The sequence below is a fragment of the Natator depressus genome, chromosome 10, assembly GCF_965152275.1.
Source record: "Natator depressus isolate rNatDep1 chromosome 10, rNatDep2.hap1, whole genome shotgun sequence".
Taxonomy (NCBI): domain Eukaryota; kingdom Metazoa; phylum Chordata; order Testudines; family Cheloniidae; genus Natator; species Natator depressus.
In genome coordinates this window covers 76,223,340-76,250,929 of record NC_134243.1, presented here as the reverse complement: position 1 = coordinate 76,250,929, position 27,590 = coordinate 76,223,340, and the positions used below count along the sequence as shown (strand labels likewise).

General features: G+C 43.6%; 1 protein-coding gene and 1 long non-coding RNA gene across 2 annotated transcripts in view; one reads left to right on the top strand and one right to left on the bottom strand.

The window, feature by feature from the left end:
- Positions 1–7,887, top strand: part of LOC141995382 (uncharacterized) — an 82,369-nt gene extending 74,482 nt beyond the window's left edge. The window contains exon 3 of the long non-coding RNA XR_012641315.1: positions 7,667–7,887. This is a non-coding gene — a long non-coding RNA (uncharacterized LOC141995382). The remainder of the gene's footprint in view (positions 1–7,666) is intronic.
- The window catches only part of LRRK1 (leucine rich repeat kinase 1), a 108,899-nt gene that overhangs the window by 8,904 nt on the left and 72,405 nt on the right, over positions 1–27,590 (bottom strand). Inside the window, exons 21-32 of the mRNA XM_074966549.1 lie at positions 27,224–27,500; positions 22,331–22,502; positions 20,944–21,107; positions 19,270–19,409; positions 16,472–16,721; positions 12,783–12,949; positions 10,750–10,947; positions 9,811–10,088; positions 8,798–8,992; positions 7,748–7,899; positions 6,081–6,198; positions 4,217–4,333 (exon numbers count right to left, since the gene is read on the bottom strand). Coding sequence (XP_074822650.1) covers positions 4,217–4,333; positions 6,081–6,198; positions 7,748–7,899; positions 8,798–8,992; positions 9,811–10,088; positions 10,750–10,947; positions 12,783–12,949; positions 16,472–16,721; positions 19,270–19,409; positions 20,944–21,107; positions 22,331–22,502; positions 27,224–27,500 — 2,228 coding nt within the window. The remainder of the gene's footprint in view (positions 1–4,216; positions 4,334–6,080; positions 6,199–7,747; positions 7,900–8,797; positions 8,993–9,810; positions 10,089–10,749; positions 10,948–12,782; positions 12,950–16,471; positions 16,722–19,269; positions 19,410–20,943; positions 21,108–22,330; positions 22,503–27,223; positions 27,501–27,590) is intronic.

The window sequence follows — 27,590 nt, the reverse complement described above, 5'->3', positions numbered from 1 at the left end:
GCATGTCCCGAGGTAAGAGAGCCAGCCACTTAACATGCAAGTGCTATGAAAGCCACATGCTCACAAGGGCTATACACTTCACCGATGCTATCAAGAAACCAGTGCGTTGGGAGGTGGTGGACGTAAGGCAGACGTCTCCAAACCGCGATATTAAAAAAGTGACCAAACCCAAGCAGCACAGCGTCCTCCATCAGCGTGAAGCAACTTTCTCGGAATTCACTTTCGACATTTTAGCGGAGAGAAGAGCCAACGAAAACACAGAAACAAAACTGCATTGGAAGCCTCTGGCCTGCCAAAAGTCCAGCTGTGCCAGTGAGAATGGCCTCTAAATGGGGGCGTGTGCCATACTGTACAGCACAGAGGATGAGCCTGCGCCAAGACGTTCTGTCCTCATAACTACAGTACAGTGTAAGGCTTTGAGCCTATTGGAACTCATCAGATACCATGTAAACGAAGCCCGCAAACAACACAGACTTTGTCGCTCCCCCATCCCATTTCCCTGGCTGATCCTTCTGGCACAGAAGACTTTGGCAGGCTACAGCCTTTAAATGCAGCTTTTGTTTTTATGTGTTCTAGGCTCCTTATGCAGGCCAGGTCCCGACACACGTTCCAACCTCTCTTTTGCTTTTCTTTGTGAAAATATTGGAAACAGATTGAAAAGGAAGTTGCTTTTTGGGGGTCTGGAGGATTTCATTGTTATCTGGTCATCAGAATTAATCATAAAAATTAACCTCCAAAATTACACTTTCAATTCCTCTGGTTTTTTGTTTTTCGGTTTTTTTTTTTTTGAGACGGAGAGTTTATTTTCAGGGCTTCACTCTGCTTCTTTCAAATGTCTACGATGTTTCCTTTGGATGAGAAAAGAAGCATGGGAAACGATTCTTTTGGATCTGTCTTCCCAAATGTAGCCAGTCAGAAGTATTTCCCTTATGAGCAAAATCCCAGGGCAGTAATCTGTCTGCGTGTTTCTTCAAGTTTCATCAGCTAGCTGGCTCTTGTGCTTGGAAAAGGCCAGTGTTCCCATCTACCTTAATGCAAGATTCTTTTCTCTTTAGAGGCTTATTCCATACAGCAACCTCGACAGCTTAATACAACAGGCCTTATGTGACTCCTTCAGCAAAACTGTCAGCTCTAGAATTATAGAATTATAGAATATCAGGGTTGGAAGGGACCTCAGGAGGTCATCTAGTCCAACCCCCTGCTCAAAGCAGGACCAATCCCCAACTAAATCATCCCAGCCAGGGCTTTGTCAAGCCTGACCTTAAAAACCTCAAAGGAAGGAGATTCTACCACCTCCCGAGGTAACGCATTCCAGTGCTTCACCACCCTCCTAGTGAAAAAGTTTTTCCTAATATCCAACCTAAACCTCCCCCACTGCAACTTGAGACCATTACTCCTTGTTCTGTCATCTGCTACCCCTGAGAACAGTCTAGATCCATCCTCTTTGGAACCCCCTTTCAGGTAGTGGAAAGCAGCTATCAAATCCCCCCACATTCTTCTCTTCCGCAGACTAAACAATCCCAGTTCCCTCAGCCTCTCCTCATAAGTCATGTGTTCCAGCCCCCTAATCATTTTTGTTGCCCTCCACTGGACGCTTTCCAATTTTTTCACATCCTTCTTATAGTGTGGGGCCCAAAACTGGACACAGTACTCCAGATGAGGCCTCACCAATGTCGAATAGAGGGGAATGATCACGTCCCTCCATCTGCTGGCAATGCCCCTACTTATATAGCCCAAAATTCCATTGGCCTTCTTGGCAACAAGGGCACACTGTTGACTCATATCAAGTTTCTCATCCACTGTAACCCCTAGGTCCTTTTCTGCAGAACTGCTGCCGAGCCATTCGGTCCCTAGTCTGTAGTGGTGCATGGGATTCTTCCGTCCTAAGTACAGGACTCTGCACTTGTCCTTGTTGAACCTCATCAGATTTCTTTTGGCCCAATCCTCTAATTTGTCTAGGTCCCTCTGTATCCTATCCCTGCCCTCCAGCGTATCTACCTCTCCTCCCAGTTTAGTGTCATCTGAAAACTTGCTGAGGGTGCAATCCACGCCATCCTCCCAATCATTAATGAAGATATTGAACAAAACCGGCCCCAGGACTGACCCTTGGGGCACTCCAGTTGATACCGGCTGCCAACTAGACATGGAGCCATTGATCACTACCGTGGAGCCCGACGATCTAGCCAGCTTTCTATCCAACTTATAGTCCATTCATCCAGCCCATACTTCTTTAACTTGTAAACAGTTTAGCTTCTTGCAGACCTTGCCTGCACTTCCTCCTGGTGATTGGCCTGGCCATACACAGAAAGGAGGAAAAAATGTCATATAAGGAATTCTGCTGAAAGGGCATTGATTGGGGGGGGCGGGAAGGGAGTGGGGAGGGAGAATTGTTTAGATTCAATATTATTGTAGGGCCTGGAATTATTTATTACATTCACTAGACATATCACAGTCTGGAAAGATAATCCAGGAGATCTAAAACCCACTAGAAATCCCATAGGGTTGTAATCAGTGTGACAGCAGAAAATCTCAAAATGAAAGGCACATTCTACTTCTCTGGACAAAATACAAGGTAGCAGATGAAAGATAAGTCAGGTGTCAGGCATCAAACATCGGGGAGGATGTAGCTTTGGGATCCAGAAAAAGTCAACAGGAGCAGTCTCCCAGGAGGTGAAATTCATTCCTGTGTCAGCACCAGGCCTGGTGTCTCCTGTAAATCCCACTTACCCAAAGGGTGAAGTGGGATGTAAGCAGTGCACACTATTCCTGCGCTCACCCTCTGCTCAGGGACACACCTCACTAACTATACAGCAGTCTGAGCCTTTGAATCAGATATGCGCAGTAACACAGAATGGGCACATGGAATAAAATACCCCCCCCCCACTGTGAAACTTGCTCTGTGCAGTTACTAGACGTAGCATGTTGGCGTGTGAATAAGCTTTCAGATCATTAGAGATATTGAAAATAAATGGATAATAATGTGACTTTTTCACTCTAGCTTGCTACAGGTCAAACTGAGGATAATCTAACCAATTAGAAAATATTTGTATATATATCCTAAAACTTGACTGCAATAGCCAATAATGCCACATTGCCACATTTCTCTTAAGAGCCTGCTTATGATAGGACTTTAAATGACTCCAAAAATAAGACTACTAGCTGTATACCACATAATACCTCCCTTTGTTATTACCAGGGGGAGATAATATCCCTAGCCTGCCTTTTTGTTGTATGCCAATTCCTAACCCAAGAGAAAAAGGGCTGTTGATAAGGCATAGGTGATACGTATGCACGTATATACTGCATACATGTAGACCAGGGGCGGCCAACCTGGGGCTCCGGAGCCACATGCGGCTCTTCAGAAGTTAATATGCGGCTCCTTGTACAGGCACCAACTCCGGGGCTGGATCTACAGGCGCCAACTTTCCAATGTGCCGGGGGGTGCTCACTGCTCAACCCCTGGCTCTGCCACAGGCCCTGCCCCGACTCCACCCCTTCCTGCCCCCTCTCCTGAGCCTGGAGTGCCCTGGCTCCTCCCCCGCCCCAGAGCCTCCTGCACGCCACGAAACAGCTGATCGGGAGGTGCGGGGAGGGAGGGGGAGGCGCTGATCGGCAGGGCTGCCGGCCGGCAGGAGGCACTGGGGTGGGGGAGCTGATGGGGGGCTACTGACGTATTACTGTGGCTCTTTGGCAATGTACATTGGTAAATTCCAGTTCCTTCTCAGGCTCTGGTTGGCCATCCGTGATGTAGAGTGTCCAATAAATATGTGCTTAAAAGAAATACTCAAGTCCTACATTAGGAATTAATCAATATCTATCCTAATCACTCAGTCACTTCCCCTCTACTCATCTTTCTCATTCACTTACGCTAATTTTTTTCTAATGATGAGGTGGAAATGCAGCCGGAAAGCTTTAATGTAAAGAAAGCAGGTGTATTTTGACTATTTCCCCAGCAGATTCTGAAGTGCCATTTCTAGACCCTCAGGTTCTCTCCATACCACTTTCAGACCTGTGCTCTCCTTGGCTTGGACACAGAGACCTGAAAACTGCTCTTTTTGCTCTGCCAGCAAGTTCTAGGGTAGAGGAGTTCACAGCAATGCCCTTTAGTTATGCAGAGGATAGTGAAAAACAACATTATCTTGGACTCCTGGTTCCATAAGCAGAGTCTTTAGTTTCATTGATACCCTTTCCAATTGTGAGAAACATTCCTCTTTACCTTTTTTATAACAGGCACCGCTAAGAAGCAGCTCACGGTAGCTGGAGTGTCTAATCCCTTTTGTGGAGTATTTAAAGGACACATGCCTTGTAAGCCATATACATAAATCTTCTGGTCCTGCAGATCAACAAGAGCAGAGGAAATTATGTTTAATTCAGTAATAATTTAACTTAGCTGCTTTTCACATTAACACATAAACAGTCTCAAATTTGTTCCCTATAAAACTGTCCAATTTGTGTTTCTGGAGGTTAATAATCTCCACTTTGGAGTTAATGTAGTTCTTTTTCAGCCAGCTTTTATCTTAAAAGTCCTCTCCCTGATGATTGTTTTGGCTTCTGTGATCCACACTGGTTGGAGAGGCTACCTTGGATTCCCCTTAATGCAGTGCATGATACCAAACACTGTCTGGTAGTACAGGGATCAGATTTTTACCAAATCTGCAATCAGGCGAAAATATGGTTGACTCCACACACAGTTCACATCTACTAGTGTTGTTAGGGAATTTTCTGCCAGGAAAATCAAAATTACATATGTTGTTTTGGTTAGTTTGCTGAACCCAACCAAAATATTTCATTTTCAGTCAGGTCAACATCAAACTGCATCTCCCTGTGGTGTTGCATTTCCTTATGGGAGTTGTAGTTCAGATGCTTCATACCCCCACCCTACTATATGGGCTGGGCCTCTTGGCTGCACTTCAGCTCCCATGATGCACTGCAGTTTCCCCTCTGACTAAGCTGCAGGGTGTATCATGGGAGATGTAGTCCAGCCATGGAGCCAAGCCCATACAAACGAATGAGGGCATGAAAAACCAGAACTACAGCTCTGAAGAAGCGGTGTGGCACTGTAAGAAGATGCGGGTTAATGTTAAAGGGACTTAAAACTAAACCTTTAATTTCAGTTCAAGTTGAAACAAAATATCTCATTTGTCAACATGTTTAATTTTTAATGAAAAGTGTCAAAATGAAATGTTTCAACCTTTCTAAATTGAAATTTTTCTGAGCTTTTCTTTCTGTGAAAAAATGCCTATAATTTTTACTTTTTTTTTTTACCTGATTCAGGACGAATAAAATGTCAAAATATCAGAATTACCTGCAGGATGTAAATTCCAATTTTCACTCAGCTCCACTGTCCATACACATGCAATTAGAGCTGACTGAATTACCTATTACAAATAATTCACCCAATTCATTTAGCCCTTTTTCCATTTGTGAAGCTCTGACTTCTAGGAAATTGTTTGTAATGGTTCAACAGCTTTGCAAGACCATTTTTGTTTTGTGTTGGAGCCTGGTTACACTCAACACAGTTTTGTCTGAGGAGTAGATAGGGACCGAGAGAGATAAATCCACTGCGCTATCTTGGTCTTATCTTCTTAGGCAGGGATTTTAAAGGGCATAGGAGAGTTAGGCCCCCATTTCCCATAGACTTCCAACTCCCTTCAGCCTCTTTTTAAATCCCCAGCCTCAATGTGTTTTCTTCCATCCCTTCCCCTTATCACTTACAGATAAGATTCTTTACCAGATAGAATCTCTCAGTGCTAATGTGCTATAACCTGGGACAGTTTTATGTTGGACAGCTGTTGTTTCCCCGTTCATTCAGAACAGCAGAACATGGTCTTGGGATCAGTAGGCTCTAGACGCTAGCTAAATAACAGGTGGAAACAATATACCAGTGAGAAAGCATTTGTAAAGTTTGACTGCCCATTTAAGACATCCATTGTCATGCTGATTCTCTGAGCTTTACATTACTAATTTATTAAGCTAATACCACGTTCCTTTATAACACACCCGAAAAAAGATTTCTCCAGCACAGCAATGAAGTGCGCACAACCGACAAGAAGAGAGCTGACATGTCAGATAACGTTTACCTCTGTGGCAGTCCACAGTGCACTCTGAACTTTTAACTGGCAGCATAACTTCATTCCTGGGCAGCTCATTCTCTCCACTTCTATGAGACCTTTCTCTGTATTTACCACCGTGTAGTTTCTGAAAGGAGCAAATGTAATTTGTTATAGCAACGGTGCCGATAGTAAAACAGCATTAGCAAGTATTTGCAATTAATGTGTTTGCACTGTACAATTTGGAGATCACCTAATGTTTTTGGCCAGGTCATGCATACTGTCAGCTCCTTAGCTACCCATCATCCTGCAGATGTATAAAATGCTCTTAATCTTTTTTGGGGGAGAGGAAAGTATATCATAAAGGGAGAAAAATTCAGACATTTAAAAGCTCTTTCTGCTATTAACTGTTTGCTAAGTGTACTCCAACTGTTGTCTTGTTACTCTGATTATTTTACTGGCTAAATGAAAGAGAAGTGACACATCAAGAAAGGATGAAGGCCCTTGAGATGGTAAAATAATTTTTAACAGATTGATGAATGAATATTTTTGTGAATAAAAGCACTTCGTTTGTTTCACTATGATTCACGGGGTCACATTGTATATGGGTATTTGAACAAACCCTGGGTATTCACAAATGGGTCTATGAATCCCAGAAGTTGCAACTATTTTAGCACAAGTAGTTCTGAGTTCTAAAATGTATACGAGATGCGCATACCTTGTTACTCTTCTTTCAAAAATGAATTAGTTATCCAATCAGGGAGCAGAAATAATAATGTATGGCTTAAGTAACCAACCAAACGCTATGAATGACAAATAGTGAAAGCAAACAGTTCATGAACAATGTGCAGAGCCAAAATTATTTACCCATACCATTTGGCAAATACTTGCCAATAGTGAATACTTGAATAGAAAATCTGGATCAGCTCATGAATGGTTTCCAAACCCAAAAATGGGCTATAAGTTCATAATCATAGAATATCAGGGTTGGAAGGGACTTCAGGAGACCATCTAGTCCAACCTCCTGCTCAAAGCAGGACCAATCCCCAATTTTGCCCCAGATCCCTAAATGGCTCCTTCAAGGATTAAACTCACAACCCTAGGTTTAGCAGGCCAATGCTCAAACCACTGTGCTATCCCTGAATATTATTTATAAAAAGCAGCTCGACCAACGTGTTCTTGAATCAAATACCAGCATCAGGTCCCAATTCTGCAAAGCATTTAAGCACTTGCTTAAGACCATCCCTATTCAGTAAAACACTTAAGTACATACTAAACTTAAGACATGTGGTTAAGACTAATTATTTCAAGGGGACTTAAGCACGGGCTTAAGTGCTTTGCTGAACAGGCATGGAATGCTGAATTGGTGCCTCAGTTACGAAAGGCTTCGTGTCAAAAGGCCTCATTAGTAAAAAGAGATCATATCTAGTCTGATGTCTCTGTGTTTGTTATAGGTTCCTAATCTTGACCTGATATTATTTGAAGATGAGCTAAGATCAGTAATACTCTTTATGAAATAACCACTGACATATTACTAATTAAAGCAGTCTGGGGAAATGATGCTGTATGTATCTTTGGAAATGCTCCTAATTCACTTTCACCTTCCTTTCTTACAGCCCCGTGGCATGAGTGCTGACATTGAAAGAGTCGATGTTAAATCAAGGAAGAATCGAAAAGGATAAAAACAAGCCCTCTACCTGGTGTCTTCCTTCCCATCCCAGAATACCACAGTGTATTCTTGGCCTTGGGAAGAGAAGAAGGAAGACTGCTTCCCACAGCAGAGCAGGTACATGAAAGTAGCAAACGTAGGATCTTTCATCTGTCCTACAACAGAAATGGCCAATGGACGCTGAGGGGGAAAAAAATTACATACACTGAATGGTGTGTACACATCAGAGATTCTTTTGCAGGTTAAGAATGAACAATACATTCATAATAATTACTATTTATTACATCTATAGTTCCAGAGGCTGGGGATCTCAAAAGAACCTAAGGGAGTTAGGTGCCCAAATCTGCACCCAAATCCCTTAAACTTCTTTCAAAATCCTGTCCCACAGGTGCTCCCTGAGTTTTGCATTTCAGTGCAAAACTAACATAAATTACAAGAATCAAGGCCCATCTCTCTCTTTCCTCCCCTCTTCCTTGCCTCCCTCTCTCATTAGGATTTTATCTATGAACCTCTTGTGCTTTGAGAATTTAGGGAAGAGAGCCACACTCATTATAGAGTATAAGTGCTTGTTAATCAAAGCTCTGCCTGGCTCTTAGGTGAAGGACTGTGGCTCCAAAAATGCAAAATGATTAAAGAAAGCTGTAGTACAGTGTAATCTCTGTTTGTATTTGGAACCCTTCCCTGTCCCCAGAGTGCCTTTTTTTCAAAGCTCCTGAATTCCTTCTAGCTGCATTCACAGCATGACACGTCAGTAGTTTTTAATAATTAAGGGTGGAATCTTGCCCCCACTGAAGTCAATGAGAGTTTTGCCATCGACTTCAACGGGCCATGATTTCACCATTAGGGTAAGCATACAGTTGCTCCATTCATGAAACCCAAACTGAAGTCAATGGAATTTTAGGGCCCCAATCACTAGCAGGTGTAAACAGGTGGCGCTCCACTGATGTCAGTGGAGCAGTGCTCATTGAGACCAGCTGAGGATCTAGCCCTTAGCATATGGGGGGCGGGGGGGGGCTGTCCCAGTAACAAGCAGTAGATAAATGGTCAAAAAGCACCAATTGTCAGGCCCCTCTTGTACCTTTTCTGGCTTAGTGTCCCAACATTCCATCATGAGCGTCTGCATCCTGTGGAACTGCACTTCCCCCGGCTGCCCCAGAATGGGACGGATCCCTTTAGACAGCTTCTTCGCAATCTGAAGCTGATGTTGTCCGAGCACAGGCCGCTGTCCAGACAATAGTTCATATAGGACCATTCCATAGGAGAACATGTCCACCTAAGGCAAATATCACTCAGTTAAGCACAAAGCTGCCTCCATAGATGGGTATGGCTATTTCTTTGGAAGGGAGTTTTATTGTATGGTTAGAATTTGGGATAACATTGACAGCAGTGATGGAAACCAAACAATACATGAATAAGCATTAAGAGGTAATAAAATAAGATCAGCAGCACATTCAGCATATGCATGGAAGGTGAAATGCACCCCCGTGCGGTGGGCCAGGCTTATGCATATCTTAAGTGTTGCCTAGCTCTTAGGCTGGCTCCTATGTACGGGGTTAATTTCTTCTAGAAAGAATGAACGGACCTAAATGAACAATCCAAATCATTTTGTTCCCAGCAAGGAACCTTCCATGACACATACAGACATTTCCAATCTAGCTGCAATCAGTGCTATGAATAAGGAGTCCAGTTTGCATGTGCCTTGCTCATATCTTGCTGATCGTTAACACAACGACACACTTAGTTTCTTCATCAGTGATTCCATTAAATCGGGTCTCTTTGCAGAAGTGGGTGCCTCAAGTTAAGATTCCTAAATCCATAGTTAGGCACCTAAATAATGGTCTGATTTTTCAGAGGTGTTGAGTACCTGCAGCTCCCACTGAAGAGAATTTGTTGTTGGGCACCTCTGAAAATCAAGCTATTTACCTAGATGCCTAAATATGTACTCAGGAGCACAACTTTAGGTACCCACTTTTGAAAACCTTGGCTTTAGTCAGCACATGTGAGAAAACTCCATGAAGGGCCTTGATGAGCATCTTTTTCATTGGGTTATAGATGAGAACAGTGCCGCTTCAATGGACATTTCTTAGTTACCTTTTCATCATAGACTATTCGAGGCCTAATCTCTGGGGCTTGGTACCCAGGAGTGCCTTCCACTCCAAGAGCTCCTTCATGGAATGACTGCCGAGAAATCCCATAGTCAGACAGTTTGATGTTGATATGCTCTTTAATGTCCAGGGACCACACTAAAATATTGTCTGACTTTAGGTCACAGAATATGATGTTTTTCTTATGCAGGTAGGCAAGGCCTGTTGCAATCTGATACGCTATTTTCTGGGTCAGCAGGCGCCCCAGTGGCACAAAGGAAGCCCCTGTTATAAAGGAAAAACGCTGTGTTCATTAGAGCAGACTTTCAAAAGGATGACAGTTCTTGTCATTTTAATCTGACCTAGTGGAAACAATCTACCTGTTAAAATGTCACTCTGAATGGGATGATCTGAAGTGGCACCATTCATCTTACTTTAGACAGAACTCTGTCAGGTTTTTTTTAACCCCTTAATTTCAGCAGTTCATAACACTCCCATTGTTGGGCTGAAACTAGACAAAGTGCTGATATGCAGACAGGGCCAAGTTATTAAAGGGGCCTCATCCCAGTTCTGGATTTTATGCCATTAATTTAACAGCGGCAAAATTACAGGTACATAGGATAGCATTTAGATCTCTAAATATCTGATTTGCAGGGGGAATATTGCACATGCAGAATTAAAATGAGATTTGGATACCCAGTCCCCATTAATTTTAAGGGGAACTGGGTATACAGATTTTTTACATAGTTTTGAAAAGCTCAGCCTTCTTGGCAGTTTTCATGAGACCCCCACCAAAGTCCCAATTTGAAAGGAATTCCATCACTGCCCACCAAACTTGGAAAAAACATTCTACCACTCAAAAAATAGCTTGAGTGTTGCAGGCCATTTGCTCACACTGGGACATAGGGATTTCATTATTTTCAGGGAGCAGGTTCGGGGCTGTTACCTTTGGACTTTCCAGATAACACAGTTGCAAGGCTGCCCAAGGGGGCCAACTCTAAGGCAAAGCAGAGAGGATGGATGCTAATCCCAATCAAGGAAACGATGCAGGGGTGTTGCAAGGAGTGGAGCATGCTGGCTTCCTGGCGGAACTCGGAGAAGTTCTTCATGGCGTCCATAGCTCGCAAGTGCTTCAGCATGGTATCTAGCAAAACACACAGGCCTGTTTTCACTTCAGCACATGGCATTGCAATAGGGGAACCCAGCAATGCAGCATTAGCGGTTTTCTTGAAAGCTAAAACTGTTTATAGGATTCTAAGAGCTGAGAAAACTACTGTAGGAAGCAAACCATGTCCTTGCTTACTCTGATGATGGTGTTTTGGGCCATCCCCTCCTTAGCATGAGCTGCTAATAGGCATTATTGGTACTGTCAGTGGGAGTTACACGAGTGCATTAGGAAGCAACTGGGGGTGGGATTTTTTGACTTAGGAGTGTAAGACCCACTGAAAGTTGGTGGGACTTGTGTTCTTCCATAACGTAAGTGCTTTTGAAAATCCTTCCCTATACTCTTTAGAGCAGGGAGTCAGCAATACATAAGCAGCATGTTACTATTATATAAAACTTCGTGGGCAAGAGACTTGCCCGCTCTGGCTGCAACCCCAGCACAGGAGCCGTGCACAATAGCAGTCCTCGCGCTAAGGGAAAGCAGAGGCCATTCATGGCTAGCCTTGCTGTTAGCACTGGTCTTTCCAAAGGGCGTGTGCCATTGGGACAGTACCTGTGCTCCTCCACAGCTCACGGAGGCCCCGTATGCTTAAAACCAGAAGTGAGCACAGTGAGGTGGAACAGCCTCCCAAGGATAATGAAGGACGCCCCATGACTTGTGATCTAAAACTAAACTGGCCAGAGTACTGGTAAACTCACTGTACTAGCCTCCATGTGATTGACCGGATGATCTAACTGACCTTTCCTGTGTTTAACTTCTAGGACTCGCTAACAGTCCCAGTGAAGGGAGCACCTCAGAGAAGGCCCGGCTTTTAGAAGTATGATGATTGAGTTAGTAGTATTTGTATTATGGTGGAGGTCCCAATTAAGCTGAGTGCTAGGTGCTGTACAGACACGAGAGACAGTCCCTGCTCCAAAAAGCTGACAGTCTAAGTAGAAAAGACACAGGAAGTATCATCACCCCCATTTTACAGGTGGAGAACTGAGGTAAAGATTGATTAAATGACTTGGCCAAGGTCACAGCTAGAAACTGAACCCAGATCTCTTGAGTTCCAGTCAAGTGCGTTGTCCACGCAACCACCTCTCTACAGCCAGACGGCTCGGGTTATGAGAGTCACAAGAAGGATGGAGCATTGAGATTTTGTCTTCTCCCCCAAACTGGGGCTCTGTCTTGTTAGAGCTCCCAGCCCCCTGCTGGCCAGCACATGAGGTTTCATGTCAAAACTGAGAATCCAAACTCGAACCCCCAGTGCAGAAGTGCATTGTGTGCCAATGACTGCCAGCTGGCCTCAGTTCTCCATTTCTTATACGTGTTTTCAAAGGGTATGCCTCCACGGCACAAAACCCCTGCAGCAGCGTGTCTCAGAGCCCAGGTCAACTAACTCGGGCTTGTGCTGTGGGGCTAGAAATAGCAGTGTAGGCATTCAGGCTTAGGCTGGAGATTTGGCTCCCAGACCCTCCTCCCTCCCCAGGTTTCAGAGACCAGGCTCCGGCCCAAGCAGGAACATCTACACTGCTATTATTAGCCTCGTAATGAAAACCCCGTGACTCCAAGTCAACTGACCCGAGCTCTGAGAATTGAAGCTACAGGGTTGTTGTTGTTTTTTGCTGTGGAGATGTACCCAAAAAGGCTTTTTAAAAATACGTCAATATTCCTTCCCTTACAAGTTTTGCTGTATTTTGGGAAGCTGTATTTAAATAGGTGCTGCCAGCCCTTAGCAGACTGAAGACGATTCAATCATAACTTGTAAACTCACTGCGGACAGAGCAGATTTAAAAACAAACCCCCCCCCCCATGCGTTCTGTGCACTGTACCTGTAGCCGAATTAGGAGAACTCTTGCATTTCTTAATCTGATATCTCTTCACCGCCACGGGTTTTCCTTGGTATTTTGCCTGATATATAATGGTTCCACTTCCACCCTGGCCAAGAACATTGTTTTCATTTTCACTGTATTCTAGTTTACTATTTTCCAGAAATAGTCTGCCAGAAATGTAACAAAAAATAATATTTAAAGGAACTGTAATTTGTATGTTTAATCTGATTTTTTGCACATTTTTAAACAGATTTTCGTTTCAATAAAAGGTTTCCACTGAGAGTACAAGACTGGAAAGTCACTTTGTTGTCCTGAGATATTTTGCATGCCAGTACACATTGCACATTTTTCGCACAGGAAGAGCGACGTGGGCAAACCTGCAAAATGGCTGTCCACTGAGTCAAACATATCTCATCGGAAACCGACAAGATCCTGAAAGGCATCAGGGTGCCAAGCTCCGTTTCTAGGTTGATGATGTAAATCCAGCTGATATGGACAATATATGGCCAGTTTAATAGGTTTTTACTTCTGTTGCCTTCCAGCAGGACTGGACTGTGCTCTGAAATCTGAATATTCTAACCAGCCTGCTGTTACCAGGCTGCAATTCATCATTTTCCCACCCTTCCCGAGACAGCTTTTACAGCCACTCTGACATCAAACATTTCTACTTGCCTTGTTGTATTAGTCAAATAAAACTAACAAATGACACCCCTGATGAGGGCCCACATGCCGCAGTGTTGGCGAGTTTGTCCAGAATGACCCATTAAAACTACCTGGAGAAAGGAACGCCGCTGTTAAAATGATTTATTTGAGAGGCACACATGACTCAGGGCAAATATTGGGAGCTCAGGCAGCAGCTGATTAGAGCCCTCAGAGCTCTGCACCATGCCCAACAGAAAGATCTGAGTCATACAGACAGAATGCGAAGGACACGGACTGTCTAAGTGCCCAGATGGCCTTATGAAGGCCCCCCAGCCACTTTATACTCTACTTAGTAAGAGTGGATTCTTTACCCTCTGGAGCCCAGTGTGTGCCCGTCTTATACACATCACACATATGGGGTCATTTATCCTCAGAGCCATGCAAAATGTTTGCACTGGGACCAGGTGAATGATGGCTGCTTACAGGCTTCATGAAAAGGCAAAATTCAGCCCAGTTTCATCAAAAGGGTCAGTGCAAACATTAGAGGTTTCACGTCAAATCCAGGTGAAACTTCATGGCACTGGCTCAATTTGCTTTGAGTATGTGTGTTCACTTATACCCAAAACTGAGCTGCATGAACCAAAAGCAAATGTTACACAACAGGTGCAATGCAAAAGATAGAATCTTAGTTATATGAAAAAAGGAAAGGAGTACTTGTGGCACCTTAGAGACTAACAAATTTATTTGAGCATAAGCTTTCGTGAGCTACAGCTCACTTCATCGGAAGCATTCAGATGAAGTGAGCTGTAGCTCACGAAAACTTATGCTCAAATAAATTTGTTAGTCTCTAAGGTGCCACAAGTACTCCTCGTTCTTTTTGCGGATATAGACTAACACGGCTGCTATGCTGAAACCCTTAGTTATATGAAACTCTCAACAATTTAATCTAAGCCTGGGAATAAAAATGCCTACTTTTCCCTTAAATCTGTTCCTAGATTGTGACTCTTCCCCCCGCCCCCATTACAAAACATATAATAGCCTTGATGAAGACATCCAAGGTCATGTATGTCAGACAGGACACAAAAAGGCCTCCTAACTTTCTTCATAGGTTGACTGTCCTCAACCATCTTTCAGGTTCTCCTTGTGCCTCATAGGTCAGAATGTCTCAACCACAGTATTGCCAATGAAATGGGTTTTTGTGAGTGGGTCAGGCGCCTACCTAGCTCCTTTACTGGAGACATCCAGAAAAATAAGCACTTCGTCTCACGGCATATGGAACCCTAAATTATTTCATTACTGAGAGGGCCTCAAAAATCAAAATGAAATGGGTTCCTTCAGCCTTTCTACAGACCCTGTAGTAGGTTACGGCAAGCCCTCCTTTTCTTGTATGTGTTTTAGTACACAATGCATCAAACACGGGTTAAAAATTGGTGTGCAACTTGGAATGGCCTTTGAGTCAAAAGGAAAGGTCTGTCAGACAGGCAGACAGAGATGCATTTATAGAAAATCATCCTCCATATGGAATGCTTATCTAGTCCCTAACTTGGACGTGCAAAACCTTTTGATCCAACCCCACACTCTCCTGGTGACCTCCCTGATGAGCTTGGAAGAGAAACTTCCCTACCCACTAATCCTTTGGGAGATTTTCTTTCCTGCCTTCAATACGCCAACACAGGGAGTGAGTAGGAATGGGCTAGGGTTTGGTTCAGAGGGGGTGAAGAGCATGAGGAAAAGGGTAAAGATTTAGACTTTGTGGTTGGGTAGAAACAGCAGAGGAATTGGGAAGAAGCAATAAACCAGAAACCACAGGACATATATGAAGGAGATAAAGGCCTTTATCAAATCGTTCAGATTCACTTCAGGGCGTGAGGGGAAAAAATTGTGCCAGTGTTTCGTTTCTTTTCTTTTTTTAAAGCATCAGTTCTCCCAGCCTCATTCATTATTAGGTTTGTAAAATGCATTAATCACTGTGGAATAGGCTCCATTACTCAGAGGATTAAAGTTTTCCTGAAGTAATGGGAAAAGTAACCTAGAATAGCTTTTAGGGGACCAAGGTCTAGGATTTTGGTCTCTGTGTAAACTTCAGGAAATATCATCACTTCCTAGAGCAGATTTGATTTAATGCCCACTTTCTGGTGGGTCAAATATGCTTTCGACAGCAAAAGTGCTTTAATTTTCTCAAGGAAGGAAACTGTGCTATCCAAACCAATTACAGGGTACAGGAGTCAATCCTCCTAGAAAAGTAGTTAAATAGTTTAAAGTTTCTGTCTGGGGCAGCGCAGCCTTCTACAGAGTACAGGGCTTTCTGCAGAGGAGGAAAGAAGTCTCTCTGATTCGCAGCCAAAGCCCCTGAATCTGCTCCTGATGCTGCATGTCCGATATCATCCCACAAGAGCAGAAACTGCCACCTGCCACAAACGGATGTTTGTAATTGTTCACCAGGAAGGGTCTGAAGAAATTCATTGCACACAGGCCATGTAAGGGCTAGAGGTTGAAGTTAACCCATTTCAGTAACCCACTCGTGGCTTCCAAATTAAAACCCCAGCTCTGAACAAATCCAAATTTGAATCCAAGTCTGAACACCGTGACTGATCCCCAAATCAAAACATCCCCAAACCATATGGACGTTCAAATGCAGATCGGGATGGGCACTTTGCAGCACTCTATAGTGTTAGTGCCCTATTAAAAATCTCCTGAAAGAGACATATTGCATCAACCCCTGGCCAGAATATGTTACCAAAGACAGTAGAGAACAGGGTCACTTTTTAAAAAGTGACTTTCACATCGTACCACAGGAACCTCAGGAGCCTTTACAAGGCGATGAGTCAGATACTGACAGTGTACAGTGACTGTGTAAGCAAATGTAATGACTACGTAGGCAGATATAGGCTAGGATACAATGACATGGCTGGGAGTCATGGGTAGATGAATTTGTCTCCCTATCAAGGGTCAATATGGACCTCCAGTGGTCGTGAACTAGAGGAAATGCAAACTGAATTATTCATAGACATTTTGAAGTCCGATCAATGACTGTCAAGTAACATTACCTGGCAGGAAAATCTGTCATGAAGAGCTCTGGGACCAGCTCTTGTAGAGGAACTGGGATGTTAGGGTGACTAGGACATGTGATACAATCCAGTTCTATAGCAGTCAGAACACAATCTTCCATGTTAAAGTACTGCTCATCTTCCGGTTTATCAGGTGGCCCATTCTCTTGTGTCCTAGAAGTTGCACAGATCTGACATGGGACATACTGTTCCATTAGCAAAGTCCCATCACTCTCCGTGGCCGTCAGTGCTAAAAATAATTAAAAAAAAGAAGTGATATTGAACAGCAATGTCCAATGCATTCAGATGTATACCTCTTCTGCATGAAATCAGTGCCTGAGAAGTCCCATGTAAGTCTCGTGTAATCCCTCACTTGACTCCCATGCTTTCAAACCTGGTGGTAGTAGCTCCTCTATTTATCACCTGTGATAAAAAGTAGCTATTTGCCAAATACACAAAAGGCAGCAAGGACAGGGTTGGCCAGAGACGTACTCTGGATTGTTGAGATAACTCAAGAGGCCTGGCAGGTTTTCATTTAGGTATCAGGAATAAGTATAATGCAGGGCATGCAAGTAATACATTTTCAGCGCACTAGAAATTTAAAAGTTCATGGATAGGAAAAGCCTTCTTATGAAGCAATTCTCCATGGCTTTAGTTAGCGACACTTCAGAAAGATGGAGTCCATTGCAATGAATAGAAAGGCACAAGTATGTCTGTCCCTTTAAAACAGAGAGGGAGAAAAACTGGCAGAGCTCCTTCCTCTTTCTGACACTGCTTTAGCCAGAATCAAGCAAGCAGACAAAGAATCAGAGACACAGCACCCAGGGGTCATGGGCCAAAGTAGTCTTTCATTTAACAGAATCTATTGTAAATGTTACTTTACAGCGGGGGTTCTGAACCTGTGAGTTAGAGGGTTGTGACCAGCCACAATCTGAGGCAGTGATACTCAGACCACAGTGGTTCAGGAGCCAAATTAGCAATCAACATTATCCAAAAGAGCCACAGGAGTGTGAATTCATTGTTTCATTTGGTATACTATCATATATTCTTATTTAAACAGTATGACGGGAAATTTTTAGAGCATGGCTACACTTGCAGATGTACAATGCTTTGAGTTAAACCAGCCTTTGGAGAGCGCAGTAGGGAAAGCACTGCAGTCTGTCCACCCTGACAGCTTCAAGCGCACTTGCAGCGGCATTGGGCGCGGTGCATTATGGGCAGATATCCCAGCATGCAAGTGGCTGCACCGTGCTTTTCTAATGGGGGTGGGTGGGGTGGAGTGTGACAGGGAGTGTGCTGTGTGTATGTGAGGGGAGAGAGAGTGGGTTTTTGGGGGGCTGAGAGCATGTCAGCATACTGTCTTGTAAGTTCAGACAGCAGCAGTCCCCCCTCCCCCCGCCTCTCTCTTTCTCACACATCTTTCCACACTAATGGTTGCTTTGTCTCGGAGCAGATAAGCAGCCGGCTGTCAGAAACGGAGCTTTCAAAGGGCATATCTGCATTCCTGCAGAGATTCAAAAACAATGACAAGAGTGGCCACTTGACTTAAGGGGATTATGGGACATTTCCGGAGGCTGATCAGAGCGCAGTAATGCAACACCTCGTCCACACTGGCACGGCAGCGCTCCAGCGGGGGTGCAGCAAACGTTATTCCACTCGCCGAGGTGGAGTACCAGCAGTGCTCTAGCTGCGGACTCAGAGCGCTCTACCTGCCTTGCCAGTGTGGACGGGGCGTGAGCTAGTGCGCCCGGGGCTCCTTTATTGCGCTGTGACTCACAAGTGTAGCCAAGCCCTTAGTATATATAGTTCTGTAGTTACCAGTCTGAAAAGGAATGATAAGAATTCCTCCTTAGACAACTAGAGGCACAGGACAGGGACACTAGACATGTGCATTGTAAGTTTTAGAAATGGGCCAACAAGTCTTGCTGGATGGGCTGTTGGCCTGTCTTTTGACCCAAACGGCCCACTGGCTGGCATCCTCCACTTGTATCTATATTGCTGATCATCCCTCCATATCCGAATATGCTTCTTTGGGATCATGGCGCGGGTCAGTCTTCAATGATTAAAAAAAACAAACAATCCAAACACAAATGAAAGTTTTATTTTCCCCCTTTGCAGAGTGATCGCGGATAAAACAGAAGAGCAAAGGTTGATCTACGGCAGCTCACAGCACTATTTTCTGGTGAAGATCTCAGATCAATACCTGCCAACACTAATCTCTAAAGCAGCATGCGGTCACCTGGGATACAGCACATTATTTTTTAAATCAAAATCTATTTGTGGGTTACAAACATCACTTGGGGAAACAGTGGGCCTGATTCTAATCTCCCTTATGGTGTAAATCAGGAGTAACTCCATGAAAGTATAAAACTAGCACAAGGGGCTCAGACACACTGATGTAACTTACCTAAGCAGTATGGACCTGACTCTGCTTCCACGAAATTCAATGGAGGATCTGATCACTGACTTCTGCAGGAGCAGGTTTGGACCCTGTTTGCGCCATAACATCTAATTTGTGTTTGCTTTTCGGATTTTGAGGGATTGAGCGCTCTGGATACACTGTTCACATCACGCGGTGTCAGTAAAGGTTTATATTATATTGCATTGAATCTGCTGTTGCCTCTAGATTGTAAAATCCTTGGAGCAGGGACCTATTTTGAGTTTTTTGTAGCACTCTTCAACTGTTGCATCACATTGTGCACACTGACAGCACCATCAAGGAATAATTTCCAAAACAGGAATAATTTCCAAAATAAATTCCAAAACAATGTACAGAATGCTACAGTTGTTCTTCTTACCTGGAAACCACTGATCTATCAAGGAATTGACATGATCTGTGATGAAAGCCATTGCTGAAAAATCTCTTGCTTCTGATTGGCAAATGATTTTAATTCCACCACTTTTTTTCTTTTTCCAGTTCACATCAGAAGATTCCACACTAAGTAATGGACAGCATGAAACACCCAAATAAGGCATTTGTAAAGCATGAATGTTAACAGTTTTTCTTTAGCAAAATCATTGATAAGCAGAGCCACAAAACCACAAGTAATTAACAAGTACTTAAAAGGAAAGTGTCTTCGATTACATATAAATATGATCCCCAAACTGAATCTATCGTTCTCTGGAGAGAGCATTCTTGCACAGAAATAAGCAAAAGCTGGATGCTTACAAAGTGCACATGGTAAAGAAGGTCGTAGTCTGAGTGAAGAGAGGCTGGTGGAGATTATACTGGAAGCAATAAATAAAGTGCTGAAGGGTTAAGAGTCTTAAAAACCAATACTAAAACTCTAAGAACCATATTTTCAAAGGAGCTTCATAAATAATGCTTGCAAAATATGTGGATATATCCTTTTGTGTACAGCCCCGGGTATTTGTGCACAAAATAATGGGCTCTTGTGAAAACTGGGTAATTGTATGCAAAGAGCTGAATGTCCTTCTGCCCCAACAAAGCCTGAGTAAATGGGCTTTGTGTGAGAATTTAATATGGATAGGTAGATGGTACACATCCACCAAACCCAAGAGAGAGGAAGGATGGTCCAGTGGTTAGGTACTGGCTGAGAACTTGGGAGACCTGAGTTCAAGTCCCACGGACCTCCTGTGTGACCTTAAGAGAGTCACTCAGCCCAGATTCTCAAAGGTATTTAGGTACCTAACTCCCATACATTTCACAGGAGTTAGGCACCTAAGTCCCCTTGAGGATCTGGGCGTTAGCTGTTCTGTGTCTCAGTTCCCCATCTGTAAAATGGGAACAGCACTTTCCTATTTGCAAGGGCTGCTGTGAGGAGAAATACACTAAGATCGTGAGGTGCTCAGATACTACAGTAATGAGGGTACCTTAGGTAAGGAGGAAGAGGCTGCAGGACAAAACTCCATGGCTGCTAATCTATCCTAGTGGGTGGAACAGTGTCCATACCCCCAGTATCCAGACTCCTGGCCACTGCATCTTTGTAAGAATAAATGCAGTTGTTTTGCTTCACCCAATGGAAGGCTTTGCACTGGCCTAGCCCCACCACATCTCACATGCCCCCTTCTGCCAGCAAAGCCACAGGGCTTAAGTTGCACAGAAAAGAAAAGTCCTCTGTGCGGGGTGTGAATTGAAGCCATATGGCAGAGAGTTTTAAGAGCACTGTGCAGAGATTTGTTCATCCAAACACTTGTTTGCATGTGAAAATGCAAAATTTTCCACAGGCAAACAGCTCTGCTCCAAATGTTACTTTACATTTTTGGAGTTCTTCATATTTGTAGCTGCAACAATATCTGTAAGAAATAATAAGTGATACATTCCTAACTGGCAAACAAAGACTGATCCATTACTGTTGAGCTTTGCTTTTATCCGCTGAATTTTTATATATATATCTATATAAGCCTCCTCTTCAGTTGAAATTAGTGAATGTGTAATATTTGGGTCAGGTCTGTTAGCGTCCATTTAGCATGCAGTTTTATGAAGTAGGTTACAGGCGAGCACAGATTACCTGAGGTAGCCTCCATCAAAGGTAACAAACAGACCTTCCTGCCAGTAGACTGTATGAGTTCTTTTGACGCGGAATGTGCTGCAGCGGTTTCTTTGAGTGCCTGTAAAGCTGTAGATGGTCACATTTTTGTTCCTGCTCTTGGTGTTCTTCTTGTTCTCAAACAGCTGAAATGAGCAGCATGGCACAATAATTCAACACCGAGACGCCTCACATGGGGATTCCCCTTAATCAAGCAAACAGGGCCGACCCTTCTTTCTCTGGCCATCTTGGATATATTCCATTATTTTTGTAATTAAAGTGCCCGTGACTTGTAAAACAGCTTGTGAAGTGATTAAAATAAATACAGTCACGACTATGTCAGCAGCAAATCAAGAATTCCAGATCACGTATAGCGGAATGGCCTCAAGCCAGTGAACATGGTTCATTCTACTGCTCTCGTGCGCAATAATTAAAATGGATTTTGTATTTGAAAATACAAAGAAGAATAAACCCGTTTACTGGGTGAGCAAACAATTATCTGCCTCCAGAGCACTGAGCTAGTAAATCCACCTGTGTCAATATTTCAGAAGCTGTTTCAATAGGTGGAAAATGACTTTCTCTATGTTTTTTAAAAATAGTGTGTTGAGAATTCAATATCATCATCACTCAGAGGCCTACCCATCTGGGGCTTGACCTGATGCCCAGTTAAGTCAATGGGATCCTTCCCATTGACGTCAGTGGGTACTGGATACAGGCACTAGTGAGATGCTTAAGATTTACTTCCTGCCCAATGGGATATAATCAGAAATGCTACACTATTTTTTTTATAGAGAAATTTTTACACTATTAAAAAAAAAATTTACCTGTTAAAAAAATGGACATTCCTAACATTTTGCGAAGCCTTGGAATTGGAGCATCTCCAAATCTGACTAATACTATAGGACACCAAAAGAAAAAGTCTCGACATAGCTAATGCAAGTTAAGTGGGCAGTTTGAAGAGGTGGCAGGGTAGAGTTAATGGGTAATTATAATGGCTTCCAATGGAGCTTCCAGGTTATCACTGGAGAGATGCTGCAGCATTAACTTGTCCCACCACCAGCAACGACATTAATAGCTTTAACCAACCATGCCAACGTTATTTTTATGACTGGAAAATAACCTTTGGGCTATATTGACTCTAAACAATGCTTCAGTGTATAAAAATGGAATCAAATTTCAGTAGGACATTTCCTGCTCACCTTACTCACGCGAACAGTGCTATTGAAGTCAATGAGATTTCTCACATGAGTAAAGCAAGCAGAATGTGGTCGAAGAGTATTTGTGAATGAACTCCCAGTGGTATTTATGTTATTATTAAATGACATCCTTTATTGTTTTCACTTTCTATTTTGTGAATATAGTAACCTACCTGGAGATCCATCTCTGCAAGACTAATTAACATCCGAGCTATGAACCTTTGCCAAAAGCCAACTGGGACAAAACTCATCTTGAACACTCTTTGGACAGTGTTTGTGGACTGGTGGCATAAGCCATGGATATCTAATGCTGGTTTGGCTGGGAGGAGATGAGGTAGGAGGTAGCTGAAACAAATCAAATGTGACAGTTCAAATCTTCAATTACAGCTTTACAACAGCAAATACCTCGTACTGTGTAATAACTCAGTTTCAGCCTCCACAGAGCATTTTAATAGCACAGCCTACTGCAGATAAAAAGCTTTGTGACACTGCAGCAACATACGAAGAAGGGACACAGAGCTACTGCTTTGAGGACTGTGCTTAATGTATGGTGCGGAAATCGGCACGTGAAGAGCAAGCATTGTACCCAACTCAGTACGGTCGAGTGGAGGAGATAAAAGCAATATAAAGGGGAGAACATTTGTATAAACAAAAATTAACGGCATACAAATATGATATAGTCACTGGAATGGTATTTGGTTTCCATTAAATTCTGAAGTGACTTTTGGACTCATTCAGGCTGACACATGTGAAGATGCTGTCCTGATAGCAGAGAATTAGAGCTCCAATCCTGTAGGAATCTTTGAATATAAAAACCTAGGGGCAGTTGTTTACTACAGCTGAGCTTCACCCAGCACAGATGAGAGGTATCAGAGAGTCAACAGTTACAACTCCCTAATTGCGAGGGCCAGGCTGTGTTGCCCCTCCTCCCCACCCCATGAATTAGTGCAGCCTACAGGTTAGTATAGTTTACCCCCGTACTGTATGGTCCCTAAAGGACTATAATGCAGGTGAGGATCAGCTGAGTACAGTTCTGTCCTATCCCCTACAAGCCCCAGACAAACTACTTTCCTCTCTCAATATGTCCCTATGCTCAGGTAGGGGAGGCGAGCAGCTGGTACAGCAGCCAGCTGTGCTCGTTGAGAGAACCTTTCTCTGGGGGAATTCTCTGCTGGCCAGTTATGACCGAAATCCAGCTACTCCAGGCCATGAGAGCCACAGAAAAGGGCTGGGTTGTTTTTGAGAGTCAGACCCATATTAGAGTCACAGTAGAACAGAAAGCTTTTGGTTTCCATAAAGCTACTGTAAATGTGTTGTTAAGCAAAGACTATTGATTTGTCCTATTGCACGGTATTTGAGAAGCTAAGATATGGTAGGAGAACACTGCTCTTTTGAAAAGCAAAATGAGAGGTTGTTGATCTGCAAGAGAAATTCATGCACAAGTTATTATTTAGGTAAATTACAGTTTTCAATGACTGCTCTAGCAAAGGTCCTCAAAGAAGCAAATTGTGCGTAACACTCCTTTAAAATGGGCTTCTGGCTCTTGATACCTACTAATTATACTGCTTTCCAAACCAGAGACGTACTCCTATAACAAATACATTAATGGCCACACATTTAATTTAAAGGGCTCTCAGCGCAGCCTGGACTTTTGTAATCACTGTCAACTGTATGTGCAAAACTGTGCACACGAATGACAAGATTTAGACACCAAAACATCCAATTTGTAGTCACAATCAAGTAGCCAAGTAGCTAAGCAGCTGGCTAAATTCTATCGTTTGTGCATTGTGCAAGTTCTTTTCATTCTTTGAATGTGGAAGGAAAATTTATGGCTTCATTGGGAGAAGATTTTTCTAAAAATGTAGGTCCAGGGGGCTAAATAAATAAATAAATACATACATACATACATACAGAAATTGCACTTATAAAGAACCCCTTTGCAGAATTGTAAAATCTACAGTATTATACCCTGGAAAGGTAAACTGAGGCAAAAAACTAGGATTTAACCAAGGTAGCAAGGTGTCAGTGGCAGAGGTGAGAAAACAACAGGTAATCTTGGGTCAAAGTCCCACACTCTAGCCACTAGATCACAATCCCTCTTACATAGTTAAACCTATAGCATCCTGTGAAGGTCAGTATTAGAATAATCAATTCAGAAAGATGATCTTAAGGACATATTTTTGTATATCGTACATATAATGTATAACATTTTACATGACAAAATTAATCATCCTACAAAACACCTTCGGAATTTAAAACAGTAACCTTTCCATTTCGAAACTGAAAACAGAAAGGTAAGGCTTTCAGCCTTAATTTAACAACCAAGACAAGGCTGAGCTACATACATCTTAGGCAGATTGAATTCCAGAGATGCAGAGCGTATTAAAGGAAAAGCTCTTGCTCCATAAAACTAGTGGACACATCTTGTGACAGCCAATAAATTTGTCTCAGCATATCTAAAAACGTGTCTAGGAATGTAAGAAATATGAAGGCCAATGATGTCTGCTGGACCAAAACCATAGAATGGCTTATAATACAGATGGAGATTCAACACAGTGTTTGAGAAGCAGCCAATGTAAATCTTGAAAATATGTGAAACGTATCCCCATCCACCCTTCTCAGTATGTAAACTGGCAGCTGCTTACTCTGCCAATTGCAGGGTGTGGAAAGCCCTATCAGGCAATCTAGACAATAATTGCAAGAGTCCAATCACAAATAACTGCTTTGGTCTGCCAGGCAGAAAAAATTAATGCAACCTGCTGTATCTCCATCAATGGTGGGCAGGTGTATTGTAACCAGAAAGCTTAGATGGCTCCAAATAGATTGGCTGAAGTATAAAATAACAACCCATTTCCTTACTACTGAGCCAGGGACAACGTAATTGCCTTTGAGAAAAACGGCAGAGCAGGACAAGGAGTCAGGAAGGCATTTAGGATTAAGCAGAAACATTATTGCTTTATCTGTGTTAAGCTTGAGAAAATGTGCTGGCAACCGGGACTGGATAACTGACAGTCCCAGTGACAGCATTGCAAAGGCAGCACTTGTCGCAGCATTAAGAACTCCTGAGGGATTTAGAATGAGGAAGGAGTGCGACAGCGGCAGAGTTAGGAAATGACATGCAAATGTTATGCCGAAAAGGCAATAGGGCTAGGACTTAACTATTAATTCAACAGACAGTCGACAGACATAAAGAAAAATAGTGGGGAGGAGAAGGGAATGGGGAAAGGGATCCAATAACATTGAAGTGAACATGGTCCCCATGTCAAATTCCTAGTGCAACATGGAGGAATATCTAGTGATGAGTTTTATCATAAGAAATAAACCTTGTCGCGTAAGATGTGCTTTCTTGCGCTCACTGAACTGGGGATTAGATATTTAACTCTTGTTCTCAGGGTTGACGAGATCACCAGCGTTTGAGAGCAATTTGTCCCCAGCGCAATACTAGTGGGAACCTAAAAGATTTTCTGCCTTGCTCTGGAGCATGGATCATCCGTTCGAATCAGATGGTCCGTAGTTCCCGCAAGGCAGTCACTGGTGGAACTCTGAGCTGGTCTACACAGGAGCAGGAGATGTAATGTCCAGCTCGGGCAGACATACTTACCTTGATCAAGTTAGCACACTAAAAATACCAGCGTAGCAGCTGCTGCTAGTGCCTCGGATATGTACCCGGGGTTTCAGATGGGATTGTCCATGGGGTGACTAGCCTATCTGGCTGCCCATGCTGCTACAGCTACACTGCAATTTTTAGTGCCCTAGCTCAGTCAAAGCCAGCACAGGTATCATAGAATCATAGAATATCAGGGTTGGAAGGGACCTCAGGAGGTCATCTAGTCCAACCCCCTGCTCAAAGCAGGACCAATCCCCAATTTTTGCCCCAGATCCCTAAATGGCCCCCTCAAGGATTGAACTCACAACCCTGGGTTTAGCAGGCCAATGCTCAAACCACTGAGCTATCCCTCCCCCCCGGTATGTCTATCCGCGCTGGAAATTACACCTACAGTGCCAGTGTGGACATAAGTGCCGACGCCGTGGGTACTCTGGGGCTCAAGCACCCACAGAAAAAAAATAGAAGGTGCTCAGCCCCCACCTGCCACAGCTGTTTGGTGGGGCCGCTGATCAGTTGTTTGGAGGCTAGCGGGAGGGACTCAGGGGAGGGCGGAGATCAGTGAGTGGGGGGTCTCAGGGGAGAGGGTGGGGCAGGGGTGGGAATGGGTGGAGCAAGGGCGGGGCCTTAGGAGAAGAGGCAGAATGGGGGCAGGGCCTCAGGACAGCGCAGGGGTGGAGCACCCACCCAGAAAAATACAAGTCAGCACCTGTGAGCATGGACATAGCCTTTGTCTTTGCCATCTTTGACTACAGCTAGTTGACATAGTCCGATACTTTCTGACGGTGAGACAAGTTCCTTCATTATGACAGCTACCTCTAGTGAGACAAGTTGGGCGAAGCAGTGTCTCTTTTTGGACCAACTTCTGTTGGTGGACGGTGCAAACTTTCAGGTCCACACAGAGCTTTTCTTCAGGTCTGTGTAGCTCAAAAGCTTGTCCCTTCCATTAACAGAAGTTGGTTCAAGAGAAAGATATTACGTCACCTGCCTTGACTCTCTCACATCCTGGGACACACAAAGCTACAACAAGTCTGCAAACAACTATGGAAGCTTCCTCCAGCGACATGGCTGGCTAATATTCCCTACCTAAATAACCATTTGCTCTCGCCCTGGCTTAGTCATCACCAGTGACCATTACTAAGGCTGCGTTTATGTCACGGAATCCGACGTCCAGAGGCCTCCCTGATATTTTCTGCTTCAGCCTCTGAGACCAGGGGACTGGAGCTGGCAGCCAGCGGGGCCCCGGCAGGGTTCCAGTGACAGGCAACAGCCTCCTCATGGGGGCCCTCCTCAGGGTTCCAGTGACGGGTGCGGGAGGAAACCATGGAGCCGCAGCAGCAAAAGTCACAGACAGGTCACAGCTTCCATGAATTTTTGTTCCTTGCCCGTGACCTGTCTGTGACTTTTACTAAAAATCTTAGTACTTTACTAAAAATCTTAGCCTTAATCATTACCAACATACCTGTTATTGGCTACTGGTAGTGCAATTTCAAACTTGGCCAGGAACTGGAAATACTGTTCTTCTGTTTGTTCAGTAAACCCTGTCCCAACTAACAACATCCTGAAATCCTCTGCTTTGATCAATCCATTCTTAGCAACAGACTTTGAGCTCTTAATATTAAATATTCTCTGAAGGCATTCTGATAACCAGACTGGATCAAGGAAATAGAGGTTTCTCAGTCCATGGCTGGTGTCTGGGAAATGCAGCAACGTTCCTGTTTCTATAAGGAAACTGATGGCTGTAAAAAAACCAGAAGAGCAAGATAGCAGTGTTATGTAACCATACTACAGACAGCAGATTAGAAGAAAGCCTTGATCACTTCATCCAG